This window comes from Balaenoptera musculus, chromosome 1, assembly GCF_009873245.2.
Source record: "Balaenoptera musculus isolate JJ_BM4_2016_0621 chromosome 1, mBalMus1.pri.v3, whole genome shotgun sequence".
NCBI classification, from domain to species: Eukaryota; Metazoa; Chordata; class Mammalia; order Artiodactyla; family Balaenopteridae; genus Balaenoptera; species Balaenoptera musculus.
The window spans coordinates 129,792,973-129,820,382 of NC_045785.1; the positions used below are offsets into that span (position 1 = coordinate 129,792,973).

At 36.7% G+C, this 27,410-nt stretch overlaps 1 protein-coding gene across 9 annotated transcripts in view; it reads left to right on the forward strand.

Moving 5' to 3' along the window:
- Nucleotides 1–27,410, forward strand: part of RABGAP1L (RAB GTPase activating protein 1 like) — a 693,841-nt gene that overhangs the window by 81,955 nt on the left and 584,476 nt on the right. For all 9 annotated transcript variants that reach the window (XM_036844645.1, XM_036844610.1, XM_036844603.1 and 6 more), the window contains 5 exons: nucleotides 532–724; nucleotides 9,161–9,371; nucleotides 12,473–12,647; nucleotides 19,797–19,954; nucleotides 21,545–21,655. In XM_036844645.1, coding sequence (XP_036700540.1) covers nucleotides 532–724; nucleotides 9,161–9,371; nucleotides 12,473–12,647; nucleotides 19,797–19,954; nucleotides 21,545–21,655 — 848 coding nt within the window. The remainder of the gene's footprint in view (nucleotides 1–531; nucleotides 725–9,160; nucleotides 9,372–12,472; nucleotides 12,648–19,796; nucleotides 19,955–21,544; nucleotides 21,656–27,410) is intronic.

Sequence of the window (27,410 nt, forward strand, 5' to 3'; positions counted from 1 at the left end):
AAAAGATGAGTCAACTTAAGTGTAAGGAAATTAGCAATACTCCTTGACGGCTCAAGCAGAATTTGTAAAGGAGTCAGAAATGTTTATGCTATGATAGCAAAAAATATGACCTTTTAAATGGTATCAACGCTACATATTATCTATTTAAATGTATCCATTTTCCTCTTGAAAACACATCAATTTAGGATTACCCAGTTTTTAGAATACGTTTCTAAAAGAGTAAAAGAAAAAAATAAGAAAAGAAAATATCTGTAAATAAGATCTTCGATCAGATAGAGTTGGAAACTGGGTGGTATGTTTCTGAAGAATCCTTTTCTGATACTAATAATCCTCTAATTTAGTTGAGTTTATAACTCAGGATTTTGTATGTATCTAATGAAATTAGGTACAGCTGTATAAATTCTTGGTATTCAGTAACTATATTTAAATTTAAATATTTAGATTGTTTAAATTTCTTCTAGAAATGAAATATTTTCATTAAGTTCCAGAACCATGTTATGATTGAAATGAATTGTCTTGCTTTGTCTGTAGATAGTTTCTAATGGTGATGAACAACTGGAAAAAGCCATGGAAGAGATTTTGAGAGATTCTGAGAAAGGGCAAAGCAGCCTTCTTGTTGATTGTCCGAGTTCCAGTGAGATTTCAGACCATTCATTTGGAGATGTTTCAGCCAGCCAAATAAATAAGCCGTCTCTTCAATTAATTTTGGATCCGTCGAATACAGGTACTGTATTGAACTCTTAGAAACTATAATAGAAATGGGATAAAGTGATAATGAAAATTTTAAGATGAATATTAGAAAATTTTATTAGCTTCATTTTCTAAGATCAAGGCCAGCAGCTTTTCAGTTCCCACTTTGGTTCTTATGTTTCTGTTTGTATCTCCACCTGTAAAATCAGTCTCAATGTTCTTTGAGAACTGGCTCTATGTCTGGGTATTCATTTTACCCCTAGTACTTGGCATATAGTAGGCCCTCAATAAATACTTATTGAACAAATGAATAAATTCTTGGGTATCAAAGAACAGTGTAATGGACACATTCTTTCATATAGTGTGACTTCTTACTCAGTTTGACTACAGTTATTTCAAATTACAATTTGTGAAAATTCTAAGTAAAATAGCATATCAACTCCATCAGTGTAATAATACTGTAAAAGTATTTATTACAGTGTAATAAATAATATGTACGTGCATGAATGAGTAGGATTTATAGTAGGAATACCAGCTTGTAAGTCAAAATGGTTTTGGATGCAAGAAAAGCCAAACCAAACCCAACCCAACCCCTACTTCAGCTGGTTTAAACACTGGAGGTGTGGTTTGATCTGGGCTCTGGTAGTATTTCTTTGTAAACTACTCAGCTTTGATCTTCTCCATGTCATCTTTCTCCTTAACTGGTTTCCTTTGTGGTCACAAAGTAGGTAGCTGCAGAAATTGATAAGTTAGGCTAGGTGATTTGTTCATGTCTGGTGGCCGAGAGAAAGGCTCTGATCTTTTACCCATTGAACAAAAGTTGTGAGTTTTACTCTGATTGGACCAACTGAACCATTTTCTAGTAGTCAGGGGAGTGATAAGAACCGATATGTGTAAGCCTTGGTTATATTCAAACTCCTCAATAAGTCATTCTGACAGAAGAGATGAGATCATCCTGATTGATTTAAGGCACTCATGATCCTTTTCTGAATGTTCGTATAGGGTAAGTGTAGATATAGGCCAAAGTGCTACACAGTGGAAACACGGTAGCCCTACCTTACACTGTACCCCAAATTTATTCCTAGTGAATCAAATATTTAAATGGGAAAAATGAACCTTTAAGAAGAAAATAATGAGAATATTTTTGTGATTGTCAGGGTAGGAAAAGCCAAATCATAAAGGAAAAGCTACTTGCATTTTAATACATAAAAGCTTAAATCTGAAGGAGAAAAGTACCATAATAAATATGGCTGAATGAAGCTCAGAGAAGATATTTGCCATGTGTTGGGGGTCCCCAAAAGTGCCCCTAGTTTAATGATTCATTATAAAGACTCATAGGTTTCAGTGTATATTCATATTCATGGCTAGATTTAAGTTCAAGGGGACTTTATATGTGTGTGTGTGTGTGTGTGTGTGTACACACAAGATTGGAAATAAGCCTTACAAAATATTAATTTTTGTAGTTCTTGATTGAGGGAACATGAGAGATTATATTTTTCATTGTGCTTTTCTTTATCTTTTGAATTTCTTAAATCTCTAGCCTTCCCCCAAACCCGAAGCATACTGACATCAACATTCCTGTAGTTATCTTTTTGGTTAATAGATTAATCAAAAGGAAGAAATACCTTTATCTTCTCATGTATTGATAGCTCTGATGGGTTGCTGGAATCAGTTGTCCTTTGCAATGGCCTAGATAATATTCTTATTTCTGAGCATATTTGATAGGGACCATGTATAATGTACTTTTGTGTTTTCAACACCCATTATATTAAATACATTAAAAAAAAATGTATCTTTCCCTGAAGATCTCAGTGGATAAGAATTTCCTTTGCTTTACAAGTAAGTTTTTAAAAAGCATTATTTTCTAGTTATATATTGTTTCTTTTCATTTTCAATGAAAAGACATATGTTTTGTGTTCTCCCCAAAATTAATATATTGAAATCCTAGCCCCCAAGGTGATGGTATTAGGACGTCGGGCCTTTGGGAGGCGATTAGGTCATGAGGGCAAAGCCCTCATAACTGGGATTATGTCCTTCGAAAACAGACTCCAGAGAGCTAGCTTGTGCCTTCTGCAGTGTGAGGACATAGTGAAAAGATGCCTAGAAAGTGAGCTCTCATGAGACACCAAATCTGCCAGAGCCTCAGCCTTGGACTTCCTAGCATCCAGAGCTGTGAGAAATAAATGTCTGTTGTTTATAAGCCACCCATGTGGTATTTTGTTACATAGCAGCCTGAAAGAACTATGACAAGACATTTCAGCTGCCTCTTCATAGTTGCAGTTTTTGTTAACAGAATTGTTGTGGTCGATTAAAATGACACATAACTTCAAAGGTAAGGAACTATCTGGAAAGTATCTAGATTTAAATGGACTAAAGTGAATATTAAAGATATGTAATTTGCCAATGATAAAATCAGATAGATAAGGACTTTTGTTTAAACATCATGATAACTCGTTGGTTTTTGTCATCTGGTGATCGTATGTCCTGGCTACTTGGATTCACCTCTACAGGGAATCTGCTAATTTACTGTAATGTACTAAAATACTGTGTGGATACATAGATGAGTCTTCTCTCTCATGCTCTTTGTTATTCTTTGCATCTTTCTGCTAAGGAAGGGATGATAGAATTGAAAAGTATGACTTGAATAGGACTGAATTTATATTTAGGAGGATATGAATTTCTTACGTCGATCTGTGATTTTACGAGATCTAAAAGTGTTGCCTTGCTAAAAATATTTTGCTATTTGCCTGCTTAACTTCAGATTTCCACTAGTGCTGAGTTTTGTCTACATGAAGGCTGCAGTTATGATACATTTAGTTGTGGATGAGATAGGATCTAGGTGGTACCCAGAGATGATGTGTGTTTGCCATTAATTGGTTGCTAAAAGGACCACTAGCTCTAAAAAATTTCATTTATTTACTGATTAATTCATCTGGCATATATTGAGTGTCTAGTCTTTTAGACACTTGTTATAAGTGCTGGGAATAAAAAGAGGATAGAACAGTTCCTTCCCTTGAAGAGCTGGTACTCTATAATTAAGGGCAGAATAAACTTCATTTTGATTTTAATTCATTCTATTTTAGACCTTTCATAGAGGCTAAGACATGATATCTGGAGTTCAGACCTAGATTTGAATCCAGGCTCTGTCTGCGTCTTGGGCAAGTTATTCAGCTTCTCTAATGATCAGTTATCTCATCTGTAAAATAGAGATAAAATAGAACCCGTTTCATAGGGATTTAGAAGTTTAAATGATACCATCCATATAAAGTATTTTGTAAAATGCCTGGCACAAAGTAAGTACCAAATAAAATGTTTGTCATCATCAATAGTTTTGGAAATCTTGAACCTCAGAATAAAATTACATACAGTTTTAGGTCAAAGCCCAGTAATTATAACATATCACTTAAAATGGGCATGGGGGGGACTTCCCTGGTGGTCCAGTGGTTAAGACTCCGTGCTTCCACTGCAGGGGGGCACGGTTTGATCCCTGGTCAGGGAACCAAGGTCCCGCATAGCGTGTGGCTCGGCCAAAAAAAAAAAAAAAAGCAAAGGGCATGGGGCAGGGTGTAGGCCCTTTACCTCCATTGACATACCTAACCCCTGGATTTCTATGGAGCAATGTTCTTTGAATACTCTAAAGATGTTGTCCTGCTGTCTTCTCTTCTCTGTCGTTTCTGATGAGAAATCTGCAGTCATTTGAATCACTTATTGTTCCCTTATCTGTAACATGCTGTTTGTCTACTTTCGATATTTTTTTCAATATTTTTGTTTTCCAGCAGTTTGATTATATGGGTGTGGTTTCCTTTGAATTTATCTTTGTTGGTGTCCACGGAGATTCTTGAATCTGTAAATTTCTATCTTTTATGAAATTTAGGAAGTTTTCAGGCATTTTTTAGAAAATTTTTTTGTGGGTAGTCTTTTTCTTTTCCCGTGACTCAGACAACAAAACTATTAGATGTTTTCATATTGTCCTGCAATTCCTAAGGCTCTTTTCATTGTTTTCCAATCTTTTTTTTTTCTCCCTTCTTTAGTTCAGAAAATTTCTGTTGATCTGTATTCCAGTTTACTGGCTCACTATTCTGTTATCTCCTTTCTTTTGAGCCCATCCAGTGAATTTTTAATTTTAGATATTCTATTTTTCTGGTCTTAAATTTACCTTTTATATTTTCTGTTCTTCCGCTGCGGATTTTAATATTTTCACTCATTCCAGGTTTGTTCACCTTTATGTCATAGATCATGGTTATAATACCAATTTTTTTTTTTTTTTTTTAAATTTATTTATTTATTTATTTATTTATGGCTGTGTTGGGTCTTCGTTTCTGTGCGAGGGCCTTCTCTAGTTGTGGCAAGTGGGGGCCACTCTTCATCGCGGTGCGCGGGCCTTTCACTATTGGCCTCTCTCGTTGCGGAGCACAGGCTCCAGATGCGCAGGCTCAGCAATTGTGGCTCACGGGCCTAGTCGCTCCGCGGCATGTGGGATCTTCCCAGACCAGGGCTCGAACCCGTGTCCCCTGCATTGGCAGGCAGATTCTCAACCACTGCGCCACCAGGGAAGCCCCTATAATACCAATTTTAAAGTCTTTGATAATTCCAGCAACTGCATCATTTTGGGATTGGTATCTGTTGATTGCTTTTCCCTTGACAATTTGTCACCTTTTTCTATTTTTGTTTTTTGTTTTTGTTTTTTTTGTTAGTTGAGTAACTGAATTGTTTTCCAGACTTTCTGAAACTTACGTTTTGAGATTCTGTTTCCAGAAAAAATCCTCTGAAGAATGTTGATTTTGTTTTATTTTAGCAGGCAGTCCACTTGGTTACATCCAGACTGCAAGTTCTCTCTTGCTTTCTGGTTCCAAAGTCAGTCAATTCCAAAACCTTTGCTATGCTTCTTTGATCTGTTCCACACACGTATAGCATGGTGGTGAACCCAAGACTTGTGTTAGTTTATACACAAAATTAGGGGATTACCTTCTCCAACTCTCCTCCTCAGGATTTCCCCCATACTCTCTGGCTTCTTGGGGCCCATTTTCCTTCTTCTCTTGCATAGAAAGACAGGTTTCTCACTTCAGGACAGAGTGGTGAGAGAAAAGAAAGAAAAAAAAATAGCAGAGGTTTCCTTTTCCTTTTTGAACCACAAGAGCCAAGCCCCTTTGTTTGGGTGTTCTAACCACTGAGAGGTTCCTTTTCTTCGAGTTGCATATGCTATGGCACTCCATCCTTTCCCCCCAGCCCCACTTCCCACATAGTGGTGCAGCTCCGACACTGGGGCTGGCCTTGTGGTAGAACTGGGAGAGAAAAAAGAGAGAGAGAAAAAAAATAAGTTATAATTCCCCAAACGTTCTCTGGTTTACAGGGACTCTTTTTTCCTGTCCTTTGGCCAGAAAAATTGGATTTTTCTCACAGTTTTGTTGCTCACTGCACAGTTCTGCAACTTGGGCTGCCCTTAGGTCAAATGTGGGATATAAAGGATGAAAAAATGTAAAAGGGAATTCAATACTATACTGGTAGTTCTTCAAGTTTTGACCTCTCTCCAATCTGTCTGTTGTTATTTGCTTTTTAAAAAAAACAATCCTGGGCTTCCCTGGTGGCGCAGTGGTTAAGAATCTGCCTGCCAATGCAGGGGACACGGGTTCGAGCCCTGGTCCTGGAAGATCCCACATGGCTGCAGAGCAACTAAGCCCGTGCACCACAACTACTGAGCCTGTGCTCTAGAGCCCGTGAGCCACAGCTACTGAGTCTGCGAGCCACAACTGCTGAAGCCCACACGCCTAGAGCCTGTGCTCCGCAACAAGAGAAGCCACCGCCATGAGAAGCCAGTGCACCACAATGAAGAGTAGCCCCCGCTTGCCGCAGCTAGAGAAAACCTGCGCACAGCAACAAAGACCCAATGCAGCCAAAAATAAATAAAATAAAATAAATTAAAAAAAATTAAAAACAACAACAACAACAAAAACAATCCTAAGGTAGTTACTTTTTATATTCTGCCTAGTGTTTTCAGTTAATACATAGAAGCTATAGCAGACTTGTTACTTCAATTTGACTGGTTCAGTTTGAGGATCTTCAGTTCTGCTAGTTTTTGCTTCAGGTATTTTGAAGCTCTGGTATTAGGGGCATAGCCACTTTTTAAATTATGTTTTTGTTATAAATTGACCCTTTTATCATTGTGAAATGTCTCTTTTTCTCCTGTTACTATTTGTTGTTTTTAAGTCTGATTTTTCTGATATTAATATAGCCATTCTGATTTTCTTATAATTAGTGTTTGCATGGTATATCTATTTATTTCCTCCCTCCCTCCTTCCCTCCCTCTCTTTCTTTCATCTTTTTTTTTGGCATTTTATTTTATTTAGTCATTTATTTTTATAAATAAATAAATGAATTTTTTGGCTGTGTTGGGTCTTCGTTGCTGCACACAGGCTTTCTCTAGTTGCAGCGAGCAGGGGCTACTCTTCGTTGTGGTGCACTGGCTTCTCATGGCGGTGGCTTCTCTTGTTTTGGAGCACAGGCTCTAGGCCTGTGGGGTTCAGTAGTTGTGGCATGCAGGCTCAGTAGTTGTAGCTTGTGGACGCTAGAGCACAGGCTCAGTAGTTGTGGTGCACAGGCTTAGTTGCTCCATGGCATGTGGAATCTTCCCAGACCAGGGCTTGAACCCGTGTCCCCTGCATTGGCAGGCAGATTCTTAACCACTGTGCCACCAGGGAAGTCCCTCTTTCTTTCATCTTTATGGAAGATCTTGGTGGCTGCAGTGTGGAGAATAAATTGGAGGAAAGAAAGACTGGAGGTTACTGCTGTAGTAATTTGGGTAATGACTATGGGGCCAAAGAAAGTGGGATGGATTCAAGAGTTACTCAAGGCATGAATAGTTGAGTGGACATCTAATGAATTCAATTTTGGATTGATAAGACTGATTAATAAGATTTCCAAATGGGGATGACCAGCAGTCTGTTGTATTTTAAAGAAATTAAACAGCAAGGAAAAAGTCGTTCCCTCATACTTATAACTTTTGGTGCTCTTCAGTTTCCCTCTAGTATCATTTTCCTTTAGCCCAAGGATCTTCTTTAATATTCTTGTTTTCTTATGCAAATTAGAATTAGTTGTTATATCCACCCAGGGAATATTTCATTTCAGATCTTGCATTTTTTAGCTCTAGAATTTCTTTTGGTTCTTTTTTTTCTGTCTTCCATTTTTCTCCTTCTTTTGTTAGGTGTTTTTCTTTAATTCCTCTATCATATTTATAATAGTTATTTTAATGGTTTTGTCTACAATTTTGTCATCTGTCTTTTTTGGATCCATTTATGTATTGTTTTTGTATTTGGGGTATACAGAGTTTCATGAATCTGTGAGCTACACAGATTTTGTAAAACATTTATTTCTTCAGAAAGCTTTTTCCCCACCCTTTCCTCTTTTGTAGGATTCCAGTTACACATACGTTAGACCATTTGAACTACTTGATCTACCGTGTTCATCAGTCACCAAAGCATAGTTTTTCAATAGAAAAAAAGTGGTGAAGGGTGCATGATTTAGTATAGTATTTGGGAGCTGGAGTGGGGAGGTTGGGGATGGCTTTTGTGAATTATTTATTAATATCCTGAAAGTGTAATCCTGGTAATGAGAATTAGAGCATGCCACAAGGATCTAGTTTGGGTGAGACAGGCTGCTTAATTTTGTACAGCATGGATGTGGGTAGTAGGAAGAGTTGGAGACTAGCTGAATGTGGGTTTTTAGGTGGGGATGGGGAGAGTGGCAGAGGGGAAGCTTTATACTACCTGATATATGCAGATATATACTCTCTAACCACAGTTGGGACTTTGCTACATGCATGCTGTGCTTAGAATTAAAGTGGATTTTTTTTTTTAAAGAATTGGGGGAAGCAATCATAGGATAATTCATCAAAATAATTATTTTGAGGAAAAATTTTTCATTGAAATACTTACATAATTTGTAGAAGCCAGCAAGCTAGGAAGGAGAAAAATAAGGAGCTTGACTTTTGTTGGTATTAGTATGAGATGGAACATTTTAACATTGTTGACTTTTGCTGAGGAATTTGGGCTGATTAATAAATTTGGTGCTATGCAGGATCTTTACCAGAGACACTTTTAACTGATTTTAGTTTTGTTTAATTCTCATTAGTTTTAGGGTAATTCACACTGTCTTTAGTGTAGTCTTTTCTCCTTATTGTTTTATATCATTTGAACTCCGTATTTTTGATTTTTTAAAATACAAAGCTTAGAACTTTGTTTTTCTTTTCCTCTAAAGAAGTTATAGCTAAGTAAGATAATACTTTGAGAGATCTGAAGTACAAAATGGCCAATTCCAGAACTCTAAGTTAAGATGTAGGATAAACATTAAAAGAAATGAAAACACAGAGAGACCTAAATTTTATTTGCAATTTTTCATTTGTTTTTGGGCAATAGGTGAAATTATACTGTGAAGTTTTATATTAACTTTTGAGTGTTTCTTTTTTTTTTTTCTTCAGAAATTTCTACACCCAGACCATCTTCTCCAAGTGGAATACCTGAAGAAGATAGTGTTTTATTTAACAAACTGACCTACTTAGGATGTATGAAGGTTTCTTCCCCACGTAATGAAGTGGAGGCTTTACGGGCAATGGCAACTATGAAATCTTCCAGTCAGCACCCCTTTCCTGTTACTCTGTATGTGCCAAATGTTCCGGAAGGTTCTGTGAGGTAAGCTCTAATCCTTTATTACCCCCTTAGACATGTGTGAAGTTTTTTTGGGTAGTGGTGATGATATTTTATCATAAGTGAGGCCTTGGACTTACTCTGAATTTACTTTTACTCTGTAGCCATGCAAAGTAAACATGTTTAGGTTTAGACTGTATTCCTTATTTGCAAGGGGCATTTGTAAAATTTGCTTAGAATACTATAAATGCAACTATAACTGTAAAAATACCTATGATTTGTGTTTCACCTTGTCACGTAACAGTGGTTCAAAAAACTAGAGTGATCCCTTGATTTCAAGCTCTTTACGTCAGACTGGAAAGAAGCAAAATGGCTTTTTCTCACATGCTTCACTAGGAGTAATATTTAATGTCATCTGAACCTTGAATTTCTTTAAATGTAAATCAGATAACTGTTATTTTCCTACATTCAGCCCTCCAGTAGCCTCCAGTCACACTTGTGATTATATTTGAAATTCTTACCATGTCTGGCCCTGATGATCTGCTTTGACCTGATCTTCTGCCCTTCTCCCCGCTCTTCCCTCCCTCCTTTGCTCTCTCACTTCTTTCACTACATTTACCTCATTCATTCATTCACTTCATTCATTTGCTACATTCCAGTCATAGTAGCCTCTTTGCTGTTTCTCAGACGCAGTCATGAATCCTGCCTCAGGGCCTATCAGTCAGGATTCCTACCTCAGGGCTTTTGTGTAGTCTCTTTACTTTGCCTGAACAAGCTTTCCTTGGTTTTCCAGTGGCTTTTTCACTTCTCTCTGGTTTCACCTCAGGAAACCTTTTTATCAAAAGAAGGCTTCTTTTTCTTCCTGCCTGTTTTTCTTAACAGGGTTTATTTTTTAGATCACTTTTAGGTTCACAGCAAAATTGAGCACAAAGTACAGAGATTTCCCATCTTCCAGATGTGCACCCCCCCACCTCCCCCAAACACACCTCTCACCATCAACATCCTCTTCCACGTGGTACATTTGTTACAATTTTTTATTTATTTTAAAATTATTTATTTATTTATTTATTTTTGGCTGTGTTGGGTCTTAGTTGTGGCACACGGGATCTTTCGTTGCGGCGTGCGGGCTCTTTGTTGTGGCGCGCGGGCTCTCTAGTTGTGGTGCACGGACTCCAGAGTGCGTGGGCTTTGTAGTTGCGGCGTGCTGGCTTAGTTGCCCTGCGGCATGTGGGATCTTAGTTCCTGGACCAGGGATCGAACCCATGTCCCCTGCATTGGAAGGTGGATTCTTAACCACTGGACCACCAGGGAAGTCCCCACATTTGTTACAGTTGATGAACCTACATTGACATAATTTTCCAAAGTCCATAGTTTACCTTAGGGTTCACTCTTGGTGTTGTACATTCTATGGGTTTGGACAAATATATAATGACATATATCCACCATTAGAGTATCATACAGAGTACTTTCACTGTTCGAAAATTCCTGCCTTCTGCCTGATCATCTGTCCCTCCCTGCAGCTGCTGGCAACCACTGATCTTTTTACTGTCTCCGTAGTTTTGCCTTTTCCAGTAAATTATATAGTTGGAATCATGTAATAAGTAGCCCTTTCAGATTGGCTTCTTTTACTTAATAATAGGCATTTAAGGTTCCTTCATGTCTTTTTGTGGCTTGATAGCTCGTTTCTTTTTAGTGCTGAATAATATGCTATTGTCTGGGTGTACCACAGTTTATTTTTCCATTTGCCTATGGGAGGACATTCTGATTGCATCCAAGTTTTGGCGATTATGAATAAAGCTTCTGTAAGCATCTGTGTGTGGGGTTTTGTGTAGACGTAAGTTTTTAACTCATTTGAATAAACACCAAGGAGTGTAATTGCTACATCATATAGTATGGGTATATTTAGTTTTGTAAGAAACTGCCAAATTGTCAAAAGAAGCCTCCTTTGATCATAACTATCACTCTTTCTTTTTACTGGGCCTTTTTTCCTCATAGAACTTTTCTTTGACTTGATATTATATATTTATTTGCTTATTTGTTTATTGTCTATCTTTCTCACTAGAATATAAGTTCCATGGGGGCAGGTTATTGGTATTTTTTCCTGCTACAGCTTCTGTCTGATAGTACTGTCTAGAGCAGTATCAGTCCATAGCAGGTTTTTAGTAAATATTTGCTGAATGAACAAATAAATGAACCAGGTCTGGGAAATTAGGTTGAATGTGTCTTGAACCTATACTATTCTCTGAAGACTGTTTTAATCTTTTCCAAACCCTTTCTGATTTGCCTCATTTTCTGAAGTTTAGAATGTGAGAAAAGTTCTAAGTACCAAACTAATAGCAATTTAAATTTACAAGGTTTTGATAAAAATGCTTTGACTTTTTCAGGAAAGCATTTTGTAGGTATATTGTTTGTATGATATCTCTTAACAGTAAAAGGCATTTTGATATTTGTATCTATTGAGTTTCAAAGTGCCAAACATACCTTAACAAAGACTTAGTGTTTTGATTTGCCTCTCTATTCCGAGTAGGTCCTCCTCAGTTCTACAATTTGAGATCCTGAGGTGGTCTTGAGGTTTTGGATCAAACTAGGGCTTAGGATTTGTACAGGGAAAGTCAGAGAAATCTTTGCTCCTAAGTTCCACAAACTCCTTTTACCTCTTAAATTCCATTGTTAAGTTTATCTTTGGAACCACTCTGACCTTCTTTAGGGTAAGAGAAGTCTTTGTTGAACGATGAATGACCTGGACTTGGATAAACTTACAGGTGCTGCTTTAAATAGAAATGAACTCTCCAGAGATGGTCTGTGCTATTTTTTACTGGCATTGCTCTTGCCATAACAGAACAAGACTAGCATTTAGGGATGCGTGACATCGATTTTACCAGGCAGTGTATACTTGGCTTTGAAAGTAAATGAATTCGATCATAGGACACAAAAATGAAGTAATTGTCAAAAGAAGGTGAAGAATTTGTGTGTTTGTGTGTGTGTATAGCAAAAATATGAAGATAATTGTTTTCTTGCTTTATTAGTACCAGTTTATTTTTGTGATTTTAAGATAATTATTTTGTATGTTATTGGCATAGTAAAACTGTTTGCCTTTGTTCTTTGATAGTTAATATTTTATCCCATTTTTCATCACTGTTCTGCAGAATCATAGACCAATCCAACAACATGGAGATAGCATCTTTTCCAATTTATAAGGTGTTATTCTGTGCACGTGGACATGATGGGACAGTAGAGAGCAATTGCTTTGCATTTACAGAGAGTTCCCATGGTTCAGAAGAATTCCAGATACATGTTTTCTCCTGTGAAATTAAAGAGGCAGTAAGTATAATATGTTGTAGCAATTCGCTATTGAGGTGAATTAGGGTAATATTTTCAAACTCTAATTTCACTGTCATATAATTTAGTATATATGACCATATACCATATTACATAAATTTGGAATATCTTTCTGAAGAGAAAGTTAATATTTATAATGGCATAGAACCGCATCATAGGGAAAGCTAAATCTGATAACTCTGTGCACTAAAGTGGTACTCTCAGTTTAACATATGTAACAGAAAAATCCCCCTTGATAAGCTGTCCTCCCACCCCACCATGGTAGTAATTGCTCAGACTTAGAAGGGAGGAATATTTTTTGCCCCTCTTTTATTGTTTTTCCTAAGTTGGTTGGTCTATGTGACTTTAAAAAATGTCTGTAACAATACCTGTTTCTCTGCTGGGCCTTTCACTTAGATACTGCAGTAAGATTGTTTCATAGATGTCTGTGATTTTCACTGGTGATCATTTATTATGCGCATTCATTCAGAGGCTGGCTTTTGCTCTATAGAACTGGTATTAGTTATAAATACAAATGCTCCCATACAGCAGGGTTGTCAACCTGTAGTCCTTTGAAGATGCCAGTGAGTTCCTCTTACCAATTACTAAATGGTAGTTTATTCTTAGACTCAGAATCAAATGGCTGTTACATACATGGAGAAATTGCCTTCTTTTCTGTATCTATTGATTTCTCCCCAAATTAAAAATAATTTGCACTTTTAGAACTTTAGTACTTATACAACCATTTCAAAGGCATTAATAAATGGACTTGGATGGGCAAGGTCTCAGGTGTGTTTGCTTTTGAAAATATAAATTGTCAGCAGAAAATGCTGAAAGTAGCAGTTGTTCTATTTTCTCTTTACTATGAAACATAAATAAACCATTGTATTAACAGGAGTTCTGAGAGTTTATTTCTGGCCACAACGTGGGAACTCATAGAAATGTAGATTTCTGTGTGTCTGATACTAAGCGTGAGGGGTATGTCAGTTGTTATGCCCTGGTGATTAATTTTTTTTACACTAAAATGAACATGTACAGACATAGAAGTCCTCTGTCAGAACCATGCCTGTGTAAGAAGTTCAAATTTGTTTCTTTTTGTTTGTTTTTTATATAGTTCTGAATCTATTTCATCCCAATGTGTGTATGTATATATACCTACACACACATACGTAATACCTATACATATACCGATACTGACTACTTGGCCAAGTGTGTGATAGGTAGAGTGAATGAGTACAAGTTTGCCTGGCACATAGCAGGCAGTGAATATAAATATGTTGAAAGAATGTGTGTGTGTGTTTGTAAACTGGGGGGGTCTATTTCTGATCCTTACAACTCCACTACAGAGGTGGGGAAGCAGATGGTAGAGTCCTGGCGTTTCATGTTGGCAACCATCATTTAACATACCCGTGTGGATTCTGGATAATTGGTGCTCAACAGTAAGAAAGAGAACTTTGAAGAATTGGAGAACCTGCTGCTTGGAGAGGCAGAAACACTGCTGTAGAAGGAAATTGAAAGGCACCTGGTTGCAAGCATTTTTCATAACTGTGATGGTATGAAACTCTCTTTTTGGATTATAGCATCCACTTGTTTATGGGGGGGGGGGAATATTTGTCATTTTTGAGAGCTTTAACAGTGGGTAAGCAGTGGATAAAACTGGGGGGGAATTCTCGGCCTGACCATTTTGGATATAGTATTAAATAGTATTAATTGTATTTCTGGAGAGGATATTTGGTACATTGCAGGTTGTGATAAAGTGATGTCCATTTATTATTTAATTTTTTTGAGTAAATTTTTCAGAGTGTTACATTCTGGGACATTGGTGGTAAAATTCATTGTTTGAAGGAGAAATAAATGACAGTTTTTATTGGACTTTATTATGAGAGATCATTTCTGTAACAACCCGGTATAAATATAGGGCTTATGACTGGCACTGCGCTAAGCATTTACTTGATACTCATGACATTTCCATAATATAGATGGTATTTATTTAGACTAGTGACCTTATGCTCCTCTTTGCCTGGAGCAGTCCTAGTTTATGCCTGTTGTCCAAGTATATTATTAAAGCACTTCATTTTATTCTCAAAAGTGCTCTGGTTTGGCTGACAGGTTTTATGGTTGGTTACCCTTTCCTTATCCAAAGGCTGAGAGAATAGATGATAAAGCTGGTTTCCTAAGGAAGTTTATGACTCTGAAGACCCATTTAATTTTCAGTCACAGCTTTCCTGTTGCTTTATTATAAAAAGTAAATACGGATTTTTACCTTTCAGTTATGCTTTTATAAAGGGATTTCTCGTTCATATAGCTTGCATTCCAGCAACCTTTGGGTTTTACTCATGCCTTTTATAGAATGTCTGACATCGTCCTCTCTCCCCTCAAAAAATAATTACTCATCTTTTTGTTTCATTTACTGGTTGTCTAGTTATCTGGTTCCTGGAGGTTTCTTGTTGTGTGGTGAAGGGACAACATTAGTCCTTAGTATTTGGGTCCCTCTTAATGGACACAGACAATTGGCAAAGACAGCTCAGGAACAGATGACAGACATTCTTATGGCTTAAATACGTACCATGCAGCAGTGGCACTAATTTGTTTTCCATTGTTTGCAGAGTCCCTGATGAGATTTGAAGAAGTTTGTCAGTTAAAGGCAAGAAGACATCTTCTCAAGAGGGACTAGCAGCATGGCTGCCACTAGCAGTTACCACTGTGATGTGCTCTTATTTCACCATAATATCCCACAAGCAGCAGGCACCAACAGTGGTAGAGGGGAGGCCCAGTGAGGGTGATGGCTTTGTTGGACCCGTGACGCAAGGATTAGGGGTTCCCACAGAAGGGTTAGGACACATTTGACTTACTGCCCTGGCTGTTCTCCTGTGGGACTCTGCTGGAGTGGATCTCAATTATCTATGGCAAAGGAGTTGGGGAATCCAGCCAGAAGTATCTTGATGCTGATGATCTTTGTACAGGGAGAATGATGTGCTAGAGTTCTGCTGAAGAATTACAGACAGGGCAGAGTATCAGAAAGCACAGTGCAAAAAGCCAGAGAGGCACCTATTCTTGTTGCATCTTTACGAATATATTACACAAAACTGTTTTTAAAGATAATTAGTCGACTCTCTTTAAGAATTTGTTTCTACTACTCAGTGTAACCATTTTCTTCAAAACAGATTTTGCTGTTTGTTTGTATGTTATGACATACTTACCATTACTAGCAATTCTCCGTGTTGTGTTCTAGAAGCAGGTTGTTATCAGCTGGTGTTACAGGCATTCAGAGGTATTTCATAATACCAAGGGTATCATTAGGAACATCTTTACTCTTAATGCATTGGTCTTTCTTAGGGTTGCTGGTACACTACTATATAAAAGAAAACCTAATTCCTTGTATGAGAAAATATTATTGCTAAACTATATTTATTGAGATGGTATTTTAGCAAAATGCCTTATTTTGGAAATTAATTTAGAAGTTATATTGTTTTTCTCAAATAAATTGATTTTTGTAATTAAAAAAATTCTTGTATGATTGCCACTTGTTTTAGCTCCTTTCAATTAGTAATATATTTGAGCAAGTTGTTTTTAAAATTTTAACACATATTTTTCTGGGTATCTTTTATAGGATGACTTTTCTACATTTACTTTTTTTGGGTGAACATTTTCTTGATAAATGTTTTTAAAAGAGTTGCTCCTTTTTCACTAATATTAGTGAAAAGGCTTTATCTTAGAAGAATTTGCTATGTTATTTTACTTTATTTTTAATTAATTTATTTTAAAATATTTTATTTATTTATTTATTTGGCTGCGTCGGGTCTTAGTTGTGGCACACGGGATCTTTTGTTGTGGTGTGCGGGCTGTTTGTTGTGGCGCGCGGGTTTCTCTCTAGTTGCGACAGGCGGGCTCAGTAGTTGCGGCATGCAGGCTGTCTAGTTGTGGTGCAGGCTCTAGGGTGCACGGGCTTAGTTGCCCCTCTGCATGTGGGATCTTAGTTCCCTGACCAGGGGTTGAACCTGCGTCCCCTGCATTGGAAGGCGGATTCTTAACCACTGGACCCCCAGAGAAGTCCCCCTGTATTACTTATTTTAAGTAAATATTTCATTTAATAGCATTTCTTGGACTGTTAATGTGTAATACATAATTGAGAATTTGGAAAATACTGAAATACAAAAGAAAATAAAAGTTACTCAGAATTCCATCAGAATTAAGATTTTGGTGTATCTCCTTTCCACATATTTACATGTGTCCTCCTGCCCACCTCTTCAAAAACAACAACAACTCCAAGAGATAGTTTTGTGTTTAACTAATGCTTTCTGTAGGTAGGTGCTGCCTCTGGGGAAAAATTGTACTGTATTATTTGTCAATAAACCTTTTGACTTCTGCAAAGAAAATGCCTGTTCTAGATTATTGTGTGTGCGTGTGTGTTTGTGTGTGTGTATTTAATAGTGTGACATGTATAGAAATGTTTTCCATGGTATTATGTTTTAAATTTTTTCATGATGAAATTGGTTACCCAGTTTGTTCCAATAACTATAGACATTGATAATCATTGTTTTTGAAACTACTCTACCTTACCAATTCTTGGATCATCATTCCAGCTTATTCACAGACTCTAGAAGTCACAAATGATTTTAACCTTGTTGTTGGAAATAGCAACTTCTAAGACATGGTCAGGATTAAATGCAGTTTGATTGCTGTTAATGTACTGTTGTGTCCTTCCTCCAAGAAGAGAGAAAGGTGTAGTCTGATTTCCCCCCCATCATTCTCTACCACTCTGGCTCAGCCCCATATGCTTAGCCTTTTTAAAAAGAAATTCCTGAGCCTTGCCCATCTACTTTAGAATTCGCCAAGTTCTTTGACTTTTTTTTGGTGTGGCCTGATGTGTAGGCTTGTGGACAGCTCTGATACAAAGAAAATGAAATAGAAGAATATAGGAGAGAAGAAAAAATAATAAATAGGGTTGGGGTTTAACTTTACTAATGTATCAAAACCTAAGTACAGGTATTCTATTTTCACATATAATGTTTTCTTAAAAATATGCTTAAAAATGTTTTCTTAAATACACATAAAATGTAAATAAGAGACGTCACATTTTATTTGGAGTTAGGAAGTGGGGAGTACTCAAAGAACTGAAAATAGTTTAAAGTCCCTGTTTACACTTTACCTTGTAGGCATAATCTTCAGTGACTTATTTCTAGCATGTTCTTTGATTCTGTTTTCCTCTATAACATTTAAATTATTGAGCTAAGTCCAATAAGGGTCCAGTTGAGGCTGAACATATCTGTTTTTGCCTTAGCTAATGATTCCTCCCATTCACCCCAAGCACATTCAACTTACATGTGCTGAAATGAAAGCTCCATGTACACAGCTGTATCCCTCTCTCCTAGAATAATACTTAGTACACAGAAGGCACTCACAACGTATTGGTTGAATGAATGAGTGAACTTATCATTGTCTTAATTGTATAAGATTTGAGGTCTACAGTTCTTATTAATATCAATCCTTTGCTGCTTTGTTGTTTTTACTCATTTACATAAAATTATAATGAGATAACACTAACATATTAAAAAATTTTACAAATGCTGTGATACAAATATGATGCTATTGATTGAAGTTGAACTTTAGGCTGGCAGGCAGCATTCTTATACAGTTAACCTGTGTAAGTCAGTTAATTTAGGAAACTATTGATTTGGCACTGGAAAGGCAGTTTAGGGTAGTCATTGATTACTAGATGTAAGTGTGGCCATTGGAAGTTTGAGGACCATTGTGTTAGAGTATGTGTGTGTGAGAAAAGGTAGAATGTATGAATATAATAAAAATAGAATATTAAGGAAAGACCCCCATACTTGAAGAAATTCTACTGTTAATGAGAGTGCTCTTATTTCAAGCAAATTATAAAATATTATCATCTTAGATTAATACAAAGAATAATTTGAATTCACTTTATCTAAAGTGAAGGATTTAATATTCAGAGAAGTTTCTTTACTAGTACCCCCCAGTGTGAGATTTTGAAAATATGACCTTTGTTCAAACCCTTCTTATTTCATCTCGTTTTTATTTGTTCAACCCATGAGGGGCCTGAGAGATTTGGAAGGTCTTTTGTGTTTGAAGCGGACAAGTTTGAGATGGTATGATGTTTCTTTTGGAACCAAGGAAGAGAATACCATCTGGAAGAGTGTGGGATGTAGAGTAAAAGCCATCCATATATATACACACATACATATATTTCTGTATGTGTGTGTATATAAAGTCACCAGGGTGGCTTAATACTAATAAATTAGATAAGAACATTTCAGGATCATTCATTCTGCGACACATTTATACAACAACAACAACGTTGAGTAACAGCACTGGAAGCTCTTTCAATTGTGCTCTTTAAATTTTTAAATCATGTTTTCTTTTTGCAAAAAACAGTATTTATTCTATGCCTCAGGATCTAGCCCCCTGAAGCTGAGAGAAGTGAAAAGAGAAATTGACACCTTGGGCTAAAACCTTGTGTGTGTTCATTGGGAAGGTTTAGATGCCAGTATCATTCTAGTAATTCTCTTAGGATTCATTCATTGCAATATAGTATCTTAGGGGTCATAGAAACATCTATACATACATACAGCTTCTTTTGTGACTTTAAATTAAACGTCTTTATTTTGGTGTTTAAATGCCAGATTGAAAGAAGCAAAGTACAGTTGACCCTTGAACAGTGTGCTGGGGCTGGGGTGTGGGGTGTGGTAGGGGCACTGACCGTCTGCCCAGTCAAAAATTCATGTATAATTTATAGCTGGCCCTCCATATTAGCGGTTCCTCCTTATCCACTGTTCTGCATCTGCCACTTCAACCAACCGTGGCTTGTATACTACTGTAGTATTTACTGTTGAAAAAAATCTGCATATAAGGGGACCCATGCAGTTCAAACCCATGTTGTTTAGGGGTCAGCTGTGTGTGTGTATATATGCTTATACTGTGTATATATACACACTATATATTACAAACTGTGTGTGTGTGTGTGTGTGTGTGTGTGTGTGTGTGTGTGTATATGCTTAGACTATATCTACTTTATCTGCTAAAGAGCATTGTGACCATGGGAAATTATAGATTCAAGAATTAGGGAAGCAGTGTATTAAAATGCAGTTAAATCTTTGTCTAATATTGTTTCTATTTTTATTCTTTTAGGTAAGCAGAATTTTGTATAGTTTCTGTACAGCTTTCAAACGGTCTTCTAGACAAGTATCTGATGTTAAAGACTCAGTTATTCCTACCCCTGACAGTGATGTATTTACCTTCAGTGTCTCCTTGGAGGTAAAAGAAGATGATGGAAAAGGAAACTTTAGGTGAGGTTGTTTGGAAAGATTAAAAATTGGTATTGTGTCTGAAATATAATATTGGCTAATTTAAAGTTTCCAGAATATACAATGTTGGTATAAAGCTTTAGGATGATAAAGAAATATTTCACTGGTGAATGCATGGTTCACTTTTGTCATGCTTTTCAGATATTTTATGTAAATTATTTTCTTAATATTTTAAAATACTGATTTTTACTGTAGAAAATTTAGTAAAATAATAAAATTAGAGTAAAAAGCTATGGTTTTGTCAGCCACAATCACTTTTTTTTTAAAAACTTTTTTTTTTAAAATTTATTTATTTATTTATTTATTTTTAATTTATGGCTATGTTGGGTCTTCGTTTCTGTGCGAGGGCTTTCACTAGTTGTGGCAAGGGGGGGCCCCTCTTCATCGCCGTGCGCGGGCCTCTCACCATCGCGGCCTCTCTTGTTGCGGAGCACAGGCTCCAGACACGCAGGCTCAGCAATTGTGGCTCACGGGCCCAGCCGCTCCGCGGCATGTGGGATCCTCCCAGACCAGGGCTCGAACCCGTGTTCCCTGCATTAGCAGGCAGACTCTCAACCACTGCGCCACCAGGGAAGCCCCACAATCACTTTTAATATTTGATTTCTAGAGTATTTTTATACAGTTGTATATGTATATATAGTTTTTTCTTTTAACTTCATGATACAAGAATTTTTCAAATAAAATATTCTTAAAATCATTTTTAATGGTCACTGGCAGTATGTTGTATGGTTTGACCATCATTTAATTAACCATTTCCTTCTGTATATTTGGAATGTTTTTCTTTAGTTCAAAAATAGGCAGATAATAGGAAACAGTTATACTCTTTAATGATCAGTTATGTGCCTTTACTTTGCCTTTGTTTCTGACCATAATTGTTAGGTAGGTATTTTATCTGTTTTTTACAGATACAGAAATTGAGTCTTAGGTCAAATAAGTTGCTAAAGGTATTTTTCCTTTTCAGATAAGGCAACCTATATTTTAGACACTTAACTGTTTTTGTTTTGTTTCTTTTAGACACTTATTGTTTTAATGAACTAATTCTTGAGAATTGTCAGTCTGGCCTAGGCTAGAATTTAACTTGCCCTGATCTGTACCTCTTTGTTCATCTTTTATTTATATTTACTTGGATTTGTCACAGTCATCTCATATTCTAGATGTTTAAAAGTAAGCTCTTCTCAATTTTTGCCTTGGGTTTCACTCTGTTAAAGGCATTCATGCAACCAGCTAAACCAGAAATGTGACAGTCTTAAAAGTAATTAAATAAACCATGTTCCTAAATTTGTTAAAATTTAAAAACTAAAAGTTGAAATGATGTCATTTAAAAAGTTTTGTTTTTAATCTCGGTTAGGGATAAATTATAAGGCTCTTGTAAACCCAGTTTAAAAATTAATAACACTCTGTTTTGCTGACTGTAAAGTTTGTCGTTACTCTGTGGCAAGATGAGAGTTAGGATATCTTAAGAATAAGGGTGTTGTTGCTTAAATAGTTTGTTGGCTCATTCTAACCTTGAAAGAGAGATCTTTTTTATTGTTTTTAATTATTTTTAATTCCTGTTCTTTTTGCTTGTTTCAGTCCTGTGCCTAAGGATAGAGATAAATTTTATTTCAAATTAAAACAAGGAATAGAGAAGAAGGTTGTGATTACAGTGCAGCAACTTTCTAACAAAGAATTAGCTATTGAAAGGTAAGCAGCTTGCTCCTAAATGCTACCAAAACTTGTATTGACATTGTTACTGTGTTTCAAGAGACTTACTATTGAATCTCAGCTGTATTACTTACTGTGGCTTTTCACCATGCTTCAGTTTCTCCATTTAAAAATGAGAATGAGAAACCTAATGCTTTCCCCTCTTAAATAAGTTAGATATAACTGGTTCATTGAAAATGTCAATTGATGGGGGGAATAAACATGAAATGGCTTTGTTTTATCAGTAATAACTGCTTCTACCCTATTTGGGCTTTTTCCGTCTCTCCCTTATTTACATATAGGACAAATACCTTAACTTCTCAATCATTTTGATTATTAAAAAGTCCATTTAGTTACTGAGATATCAGAATCTTTAAGAGCTATATCTTTAAAATATATAAACACACATGCACATATGTACACACACATGTGTCTGCATGCGTTTGTATATTTATGTCTATATTTTATTTTTTTTGTTAGCAGTAGACATAGCAATATTTTAATGTTTTTATTTAGAGGTAATTTCAAACTTACAGAAGAGTTAAAAAAAAAAGAAAAAAAAACCTAGTACAGAGAACACCTGCATGCTCTTTACTCAGAATCACTTATTAATAACATTTTACCCCATTTGCTTTGCACCCACTTTCTCAATCTCTCTCTCTCTCTGTCTCTCAGTCTTTCTCTCCCTCCCTCCCCCACAACACACACACGCACACACGTGATTGTTTTTCTAAACAATTTAAGAGTAAGTTACATACATCATGGTGTTTTATCCCTATCTACTTCCTTAGGAAATCTATATTTCCTAAAAATAGGGATACGAATATCTCTTATTTAACCACATTATTTGTATCAACCTCAGTAAATTTAGCTTTCATGCAATACTTTTAATCTAACCTACTATTCATCTCTAATTTTGTCAGTTAACCCAATACCATCCTTTCCCCCCCATCCAATTTGGGATTTACATTAGGGTCAGATATTGCATTTAGCTGCCAAATGTCTTTAGGTTTCTTTAATTTGGAAAGATTTCCACAGTCTTTCTCTCTCTTTTAAAACATGGACTTTTTTTTTTCAATAAATAAATTTATTTATTTATTATTTTTGGCTGCATTGGGTCTTTGTTGCTGCATGCGGGCTTTATCTAGTTGTGGTGAGCAGGGACTACTCTTTGTTGTGGTGTGCAGGATTCTCATTGCGGTGGCTTCTCTAGTTGCGGAGCACGGGCTCTAGGTGCGCGGGCTTCAGTAGTTGTGGCTTGTGGGCTCTAGAGCGCAGGCTTAGTAGTTGTGGCGCACGGGCTTAGTTGCTCCACGGCATGTGGGGTCTTCCTAGACCACGGATCGAACCTGTGTCCCCTGCATTGGCAGGCAGATTCTTAACCACTGTGCCACCAGGGAAGTCCCATCAACATGGACATTTTTGAAGAATACATCCCTTTCCCTCTTTTTATTTTTCTTATTTCTTATACTATTTTTATTTTTATTTATTTTTTGCATCTTTATTGGAGTATAATTGCTTTACAATGTTGTGTTAGTTTCTACTGTACAACAAAGTGAATCAGCTATATATATATATACATGTATCCCCATATCCCCTTCCTCTTGAGCCTCCCTCCCACCCTCCCTATCCCACCCCTCTAGGTGGTCACAAAGCGTCGAGCTGATCTCCCTGTGCTATGCAGAAGCTTCCCACTAGCCATCCATTTTACATTTGGTAGTGTATATATGTCAATGATACTCTCTCACTTAGTCCCAGCTTCCCCTTCCCCTGCTGTGTCCTCAAGTCTGTCCTATACATCTGCATCTTTATTGCTGCCCTGCCACTAGGTTCATCAGTACCATTTTCTTAGATTCCATATATATGCGTTAGCATATGGTATTTGTTTTTCTGACTTACTTCACTCTTATGACAGTCTCTAGGTCCATCCACGTCTCTACAAATGACCCAATTTCGTTCCTTTTAATGGCTGAGTAATATTCCATTGTATATGTGCCACATCTTCTTTATCCATTCATCTGTCAGTAGACATTTAGGTTGCTTCCATGTCCTGGCTGTTGTAAATAGTGCTGCAGTGAACATTGTGGTACATGTATCTTTTTGAATTATGGTTTTCTCAGGGTATATGCCCAGTAGTGGGATTGCTGGGTCATATGGTAGTTCTATTTTTAGTTTAAGGAACCTCCATGCTGTTCTCCATAGTGGCTGTATCAATTTACATTCCCACCAACAGTGCAGGAGGGTTCTCTTTTCTCCACACCCTCTCTAGCATTTATTGTTTGTAGATTTTTTGATGATGACCATTCTGACCAGTGTGAGGTGATACCTCATTGTGGTTTTGACTTGCGTTTCTCTAATGATTAGTGATGTTGAGCATCTTTTCATGTGTTTGTTGGCAATGTGTATGTCTTCTTTGGAGAAATGTCTGTTTAGGTCTTCCATCCATTTTTGGATTGGGTTGTTTATGTTTTTGAAATTGAGCTGCATGAGCTGCTTGTGGATTTTGGAGATTAATCCTTTGTCAGCCGCTTCATTTGCAAATATCTTCTCCTATTCTGAGGGTTGTCTTTTCGTCTTGTTTATGGTTTCCTTTGCTGTGCAAAAGCTTTGAAGTTTCATTAGGTCCCATTTGTTTATTTTTGTTTTTATTTCCATTACTCTAGGAGGTGGATCAAAAAAGATCTTGCTGTGATTTATGTCAAAGAGTGTTCTTCCTATGTTTTCCTCTAAGAGTTTTATAGTGTCTGGTCTTACATTTAGGTCTCGAATCCATTTTGAGTTTATTTTTGTGTATGGTGTTAGGGAGTGTTCTAATTTCATTCTTTTCCATGTAGCTGTCTGGTTTTCCCAGCACCACTTATTGAAGAGGCTGTCTTTTCTCCATTGTATATACTTGCCTCCTTTGTCAAAGATAATGTGACCATAGTTGCATGGGTTTATCTCTGGGCTTTCTATCCTGTTCCATTGATCTATGTTTCTGTTTTTGTGCCAGTACCATACTGTCTTGATTACTGTAGCTTTGTAGTATAGTCTGAAGTCTGCGAGCCTTAATTTTGCACATTAATTTTGTATCCTGCTACTTTACCAAATTCATTGATTAGCTCTGGTAGTTTTCTGGTGTCATCTTTAGGATTTTCTATGTACAGTATCATGTTATCTGCAAACAGTGAGAGATGTATTTCTTCTTTTCTAATTTGGATTCCTTTTATTTCTTTTTCTTCTCTGATTGCTGTGGCTAAAACTTCCAAAACTATGTTGAATAATAGTGGTGAGAGTGGGCACCCTTTGTCTTGTTCCTGATGTTAGAGGAAATGGTTTCAGTTTTTCAGCATTGAGAATGATGTTCGCTGTGGGTTTGTCATATATGGCTTTTATTATGTCATGTAGGTTCCCTCTGTGCCCACTCTCTGTACAGTGTTTATCAAAAATGTGTTTTGAATTTTGTCAAAAGCTTTTTCTACATCTATTGAGATTATCATATGGTTTTTACCCTTCAGTTTGTTAATATTGTGTATCACATTGATTGATTTGTGTATATTGAAGAATCCTTGCATTCCTGGGATAAACCCCAGTTGATCATGGTGTATGATCCTTTTAATGTGCTGTTGGATTCTGTTTGCTAGTATTTTGTTGAGGATTTTTGCATCTATGTTCATCAGAGATACTGGCCTGTAGTTTTCTTTTTTTGTGACATCTTTGTCTGGTTTTGGTATCAAGGTGATAGTGGCCTCGTAGAATGAATTTGGGAGTGTCCCTCCCTCCACTATATTTTGGAAGAGTTTGAGAAGGATAGGTGTTAGCTCTTCTCTAAATGCTTGATAGAATTTGCCTGTGAAGCCATCTGATCCTGGACCTTTGTTTGTTGGAATATTTTTAATTACAGTTTCAATTTCAGTGCTTGTGATTGGTGTGTTTATATTTTCTTTTTCTTCCTGGTTCAGTCTTGGAAGGTTGTACTTTTCTAAGAATTTGTCCATTTCTTCCAGGTTGTCCATTTTATTGGCATATAGTTGCTTGTAGTAGTCTGTCATGATCCTGTGTATTTCTGAGGTGTCAGTTGTTACTTCTTTTTCATTTCTAATTCTGTTGATTTGAGTCTTCTCCTTTTTTTTCCTGATGAGTCTGGCTAATGGTTTATCAATTTTGTTTATTTTTTCAAAGAACCAGCTTTTAGTTTTATTGATCTTTGCTGTTGTTTCTGATATTTCTTTTTTCATTTATTTCTGATCGATCTTTATGATTTCTTTCCTTCTGCTAATTTTAGGTGTTTCTTGTTCTTCTTTCTGTAAGTGCTTTAGGAGTAAGGTTAGGTTGTTTATTTGAGATTCTTCTTGTTTCTTGAGGTAGGATTGTATTGCTGTAAACTTCCCTCTTAAAACTGCTTTTGCTGCATCCCATATGTTTTGTGTCATCGTGTTTTCATTGTCATTTGTTTCTAGGTATTTTTTGATTTCCTCTTTGATTTCTTCAGTGATCTCTTGGTTGTTTAACAGCATATTGTTTAACCTCCATGTGTTTGTATTTTTTTACACTTTTTTTCCTGTAATTGATATCTAGTCTCATAGCGTTGTGGTTGGAAAAGATGCTTGATATGATTTCAATTTTCTTAAATTTACCAAGGCTTGATTTGTGACCCAAGTTGTGATCTGTCCTGGAGAATGTTCCATGTGCACTTGAGAAGAAAGGGTATTCTGTTTTTTTTAAAAAATAAATTTATTTATTTTTTGGCTGCATTGGGTCTTCGTTGCTGTGTGTGGGCTTTTGTAGTTGTGGCGAGCAGTGGCTACTCTTCCTTGTGGTGCATGGTTTTCTCATTGTGATGGCTTCTCCTTGTTGTGGAGCATGGGCTCTAGGCTTGCGGGCTTCAGTAGTTGTGGCAAGCGGGCTGTAGAATGCAGGCTCAGTAGTTGCAGTGCACAGGTTTAGTTGCTCCGCGGCATGTGGGATCTTCCCAGACCAGGGCTCGAACCCATGTCTCCTGCATTGGCAGGCAGATTCTTAACCAGTGTGCCACGAGGGAAGTCCTATTCTGTTGTTTTGGGATGGAATGTCCTATAAATATCAATTAAGTCTATCTGGTCTAATATGTCATTTAAAGCTTGTGTTTCCTTATTGATTTTCTGCTTGGGTGATCTATCCATTGGTGTAAGTGGGGTGTTAAAGTCCCCTACTATTATTGTGTTACTGTCGATTTCCCCTCTTATAGCATTTGTCTTACGTATTGAGGTGCTCCTGTGTTGGGTGCATAGATATTTACAGTTGTTATATCTTCTTCTTCGATTGATCCCTCGATCATTATGTAGTGTCCTTCTTTGTCTCTTGTAATAGTCTTTATGTTATAGACTATTTTGTTTGATATGAATATTGCTACTCCAGCTTTGTTTTGATTTCCATTTTTATGGACTATCTTTTTCCATCCCCTCACTTTCAGTCTGTATGTGTCCCTAGGTCTGAAGTGGGTCTCTTGTAGACAGCATATATATGGGTCTTGTTTTTGTATCCATTCAGCCAGTCTGTGTCTTTTGGTTGGAGCATTTAATCCATTTACATTTAAAGTAATTATTGATATGTATGTTCCTATTACCATTTTCTTAATTGTTTGGGGTTTATTTTTGTAGGTTTTTTCCTTTGCTTGTGTTTCCTGTCTAGAGAAGTTCCTTTAGCATTTGTTGTAAAGCTGGTTTGCTGGTGCTGAATTCTCTTAACTTTTCCTTGTCTGTAAACCTTTGATTTCTCTGTTGAATCTGAATGAGAT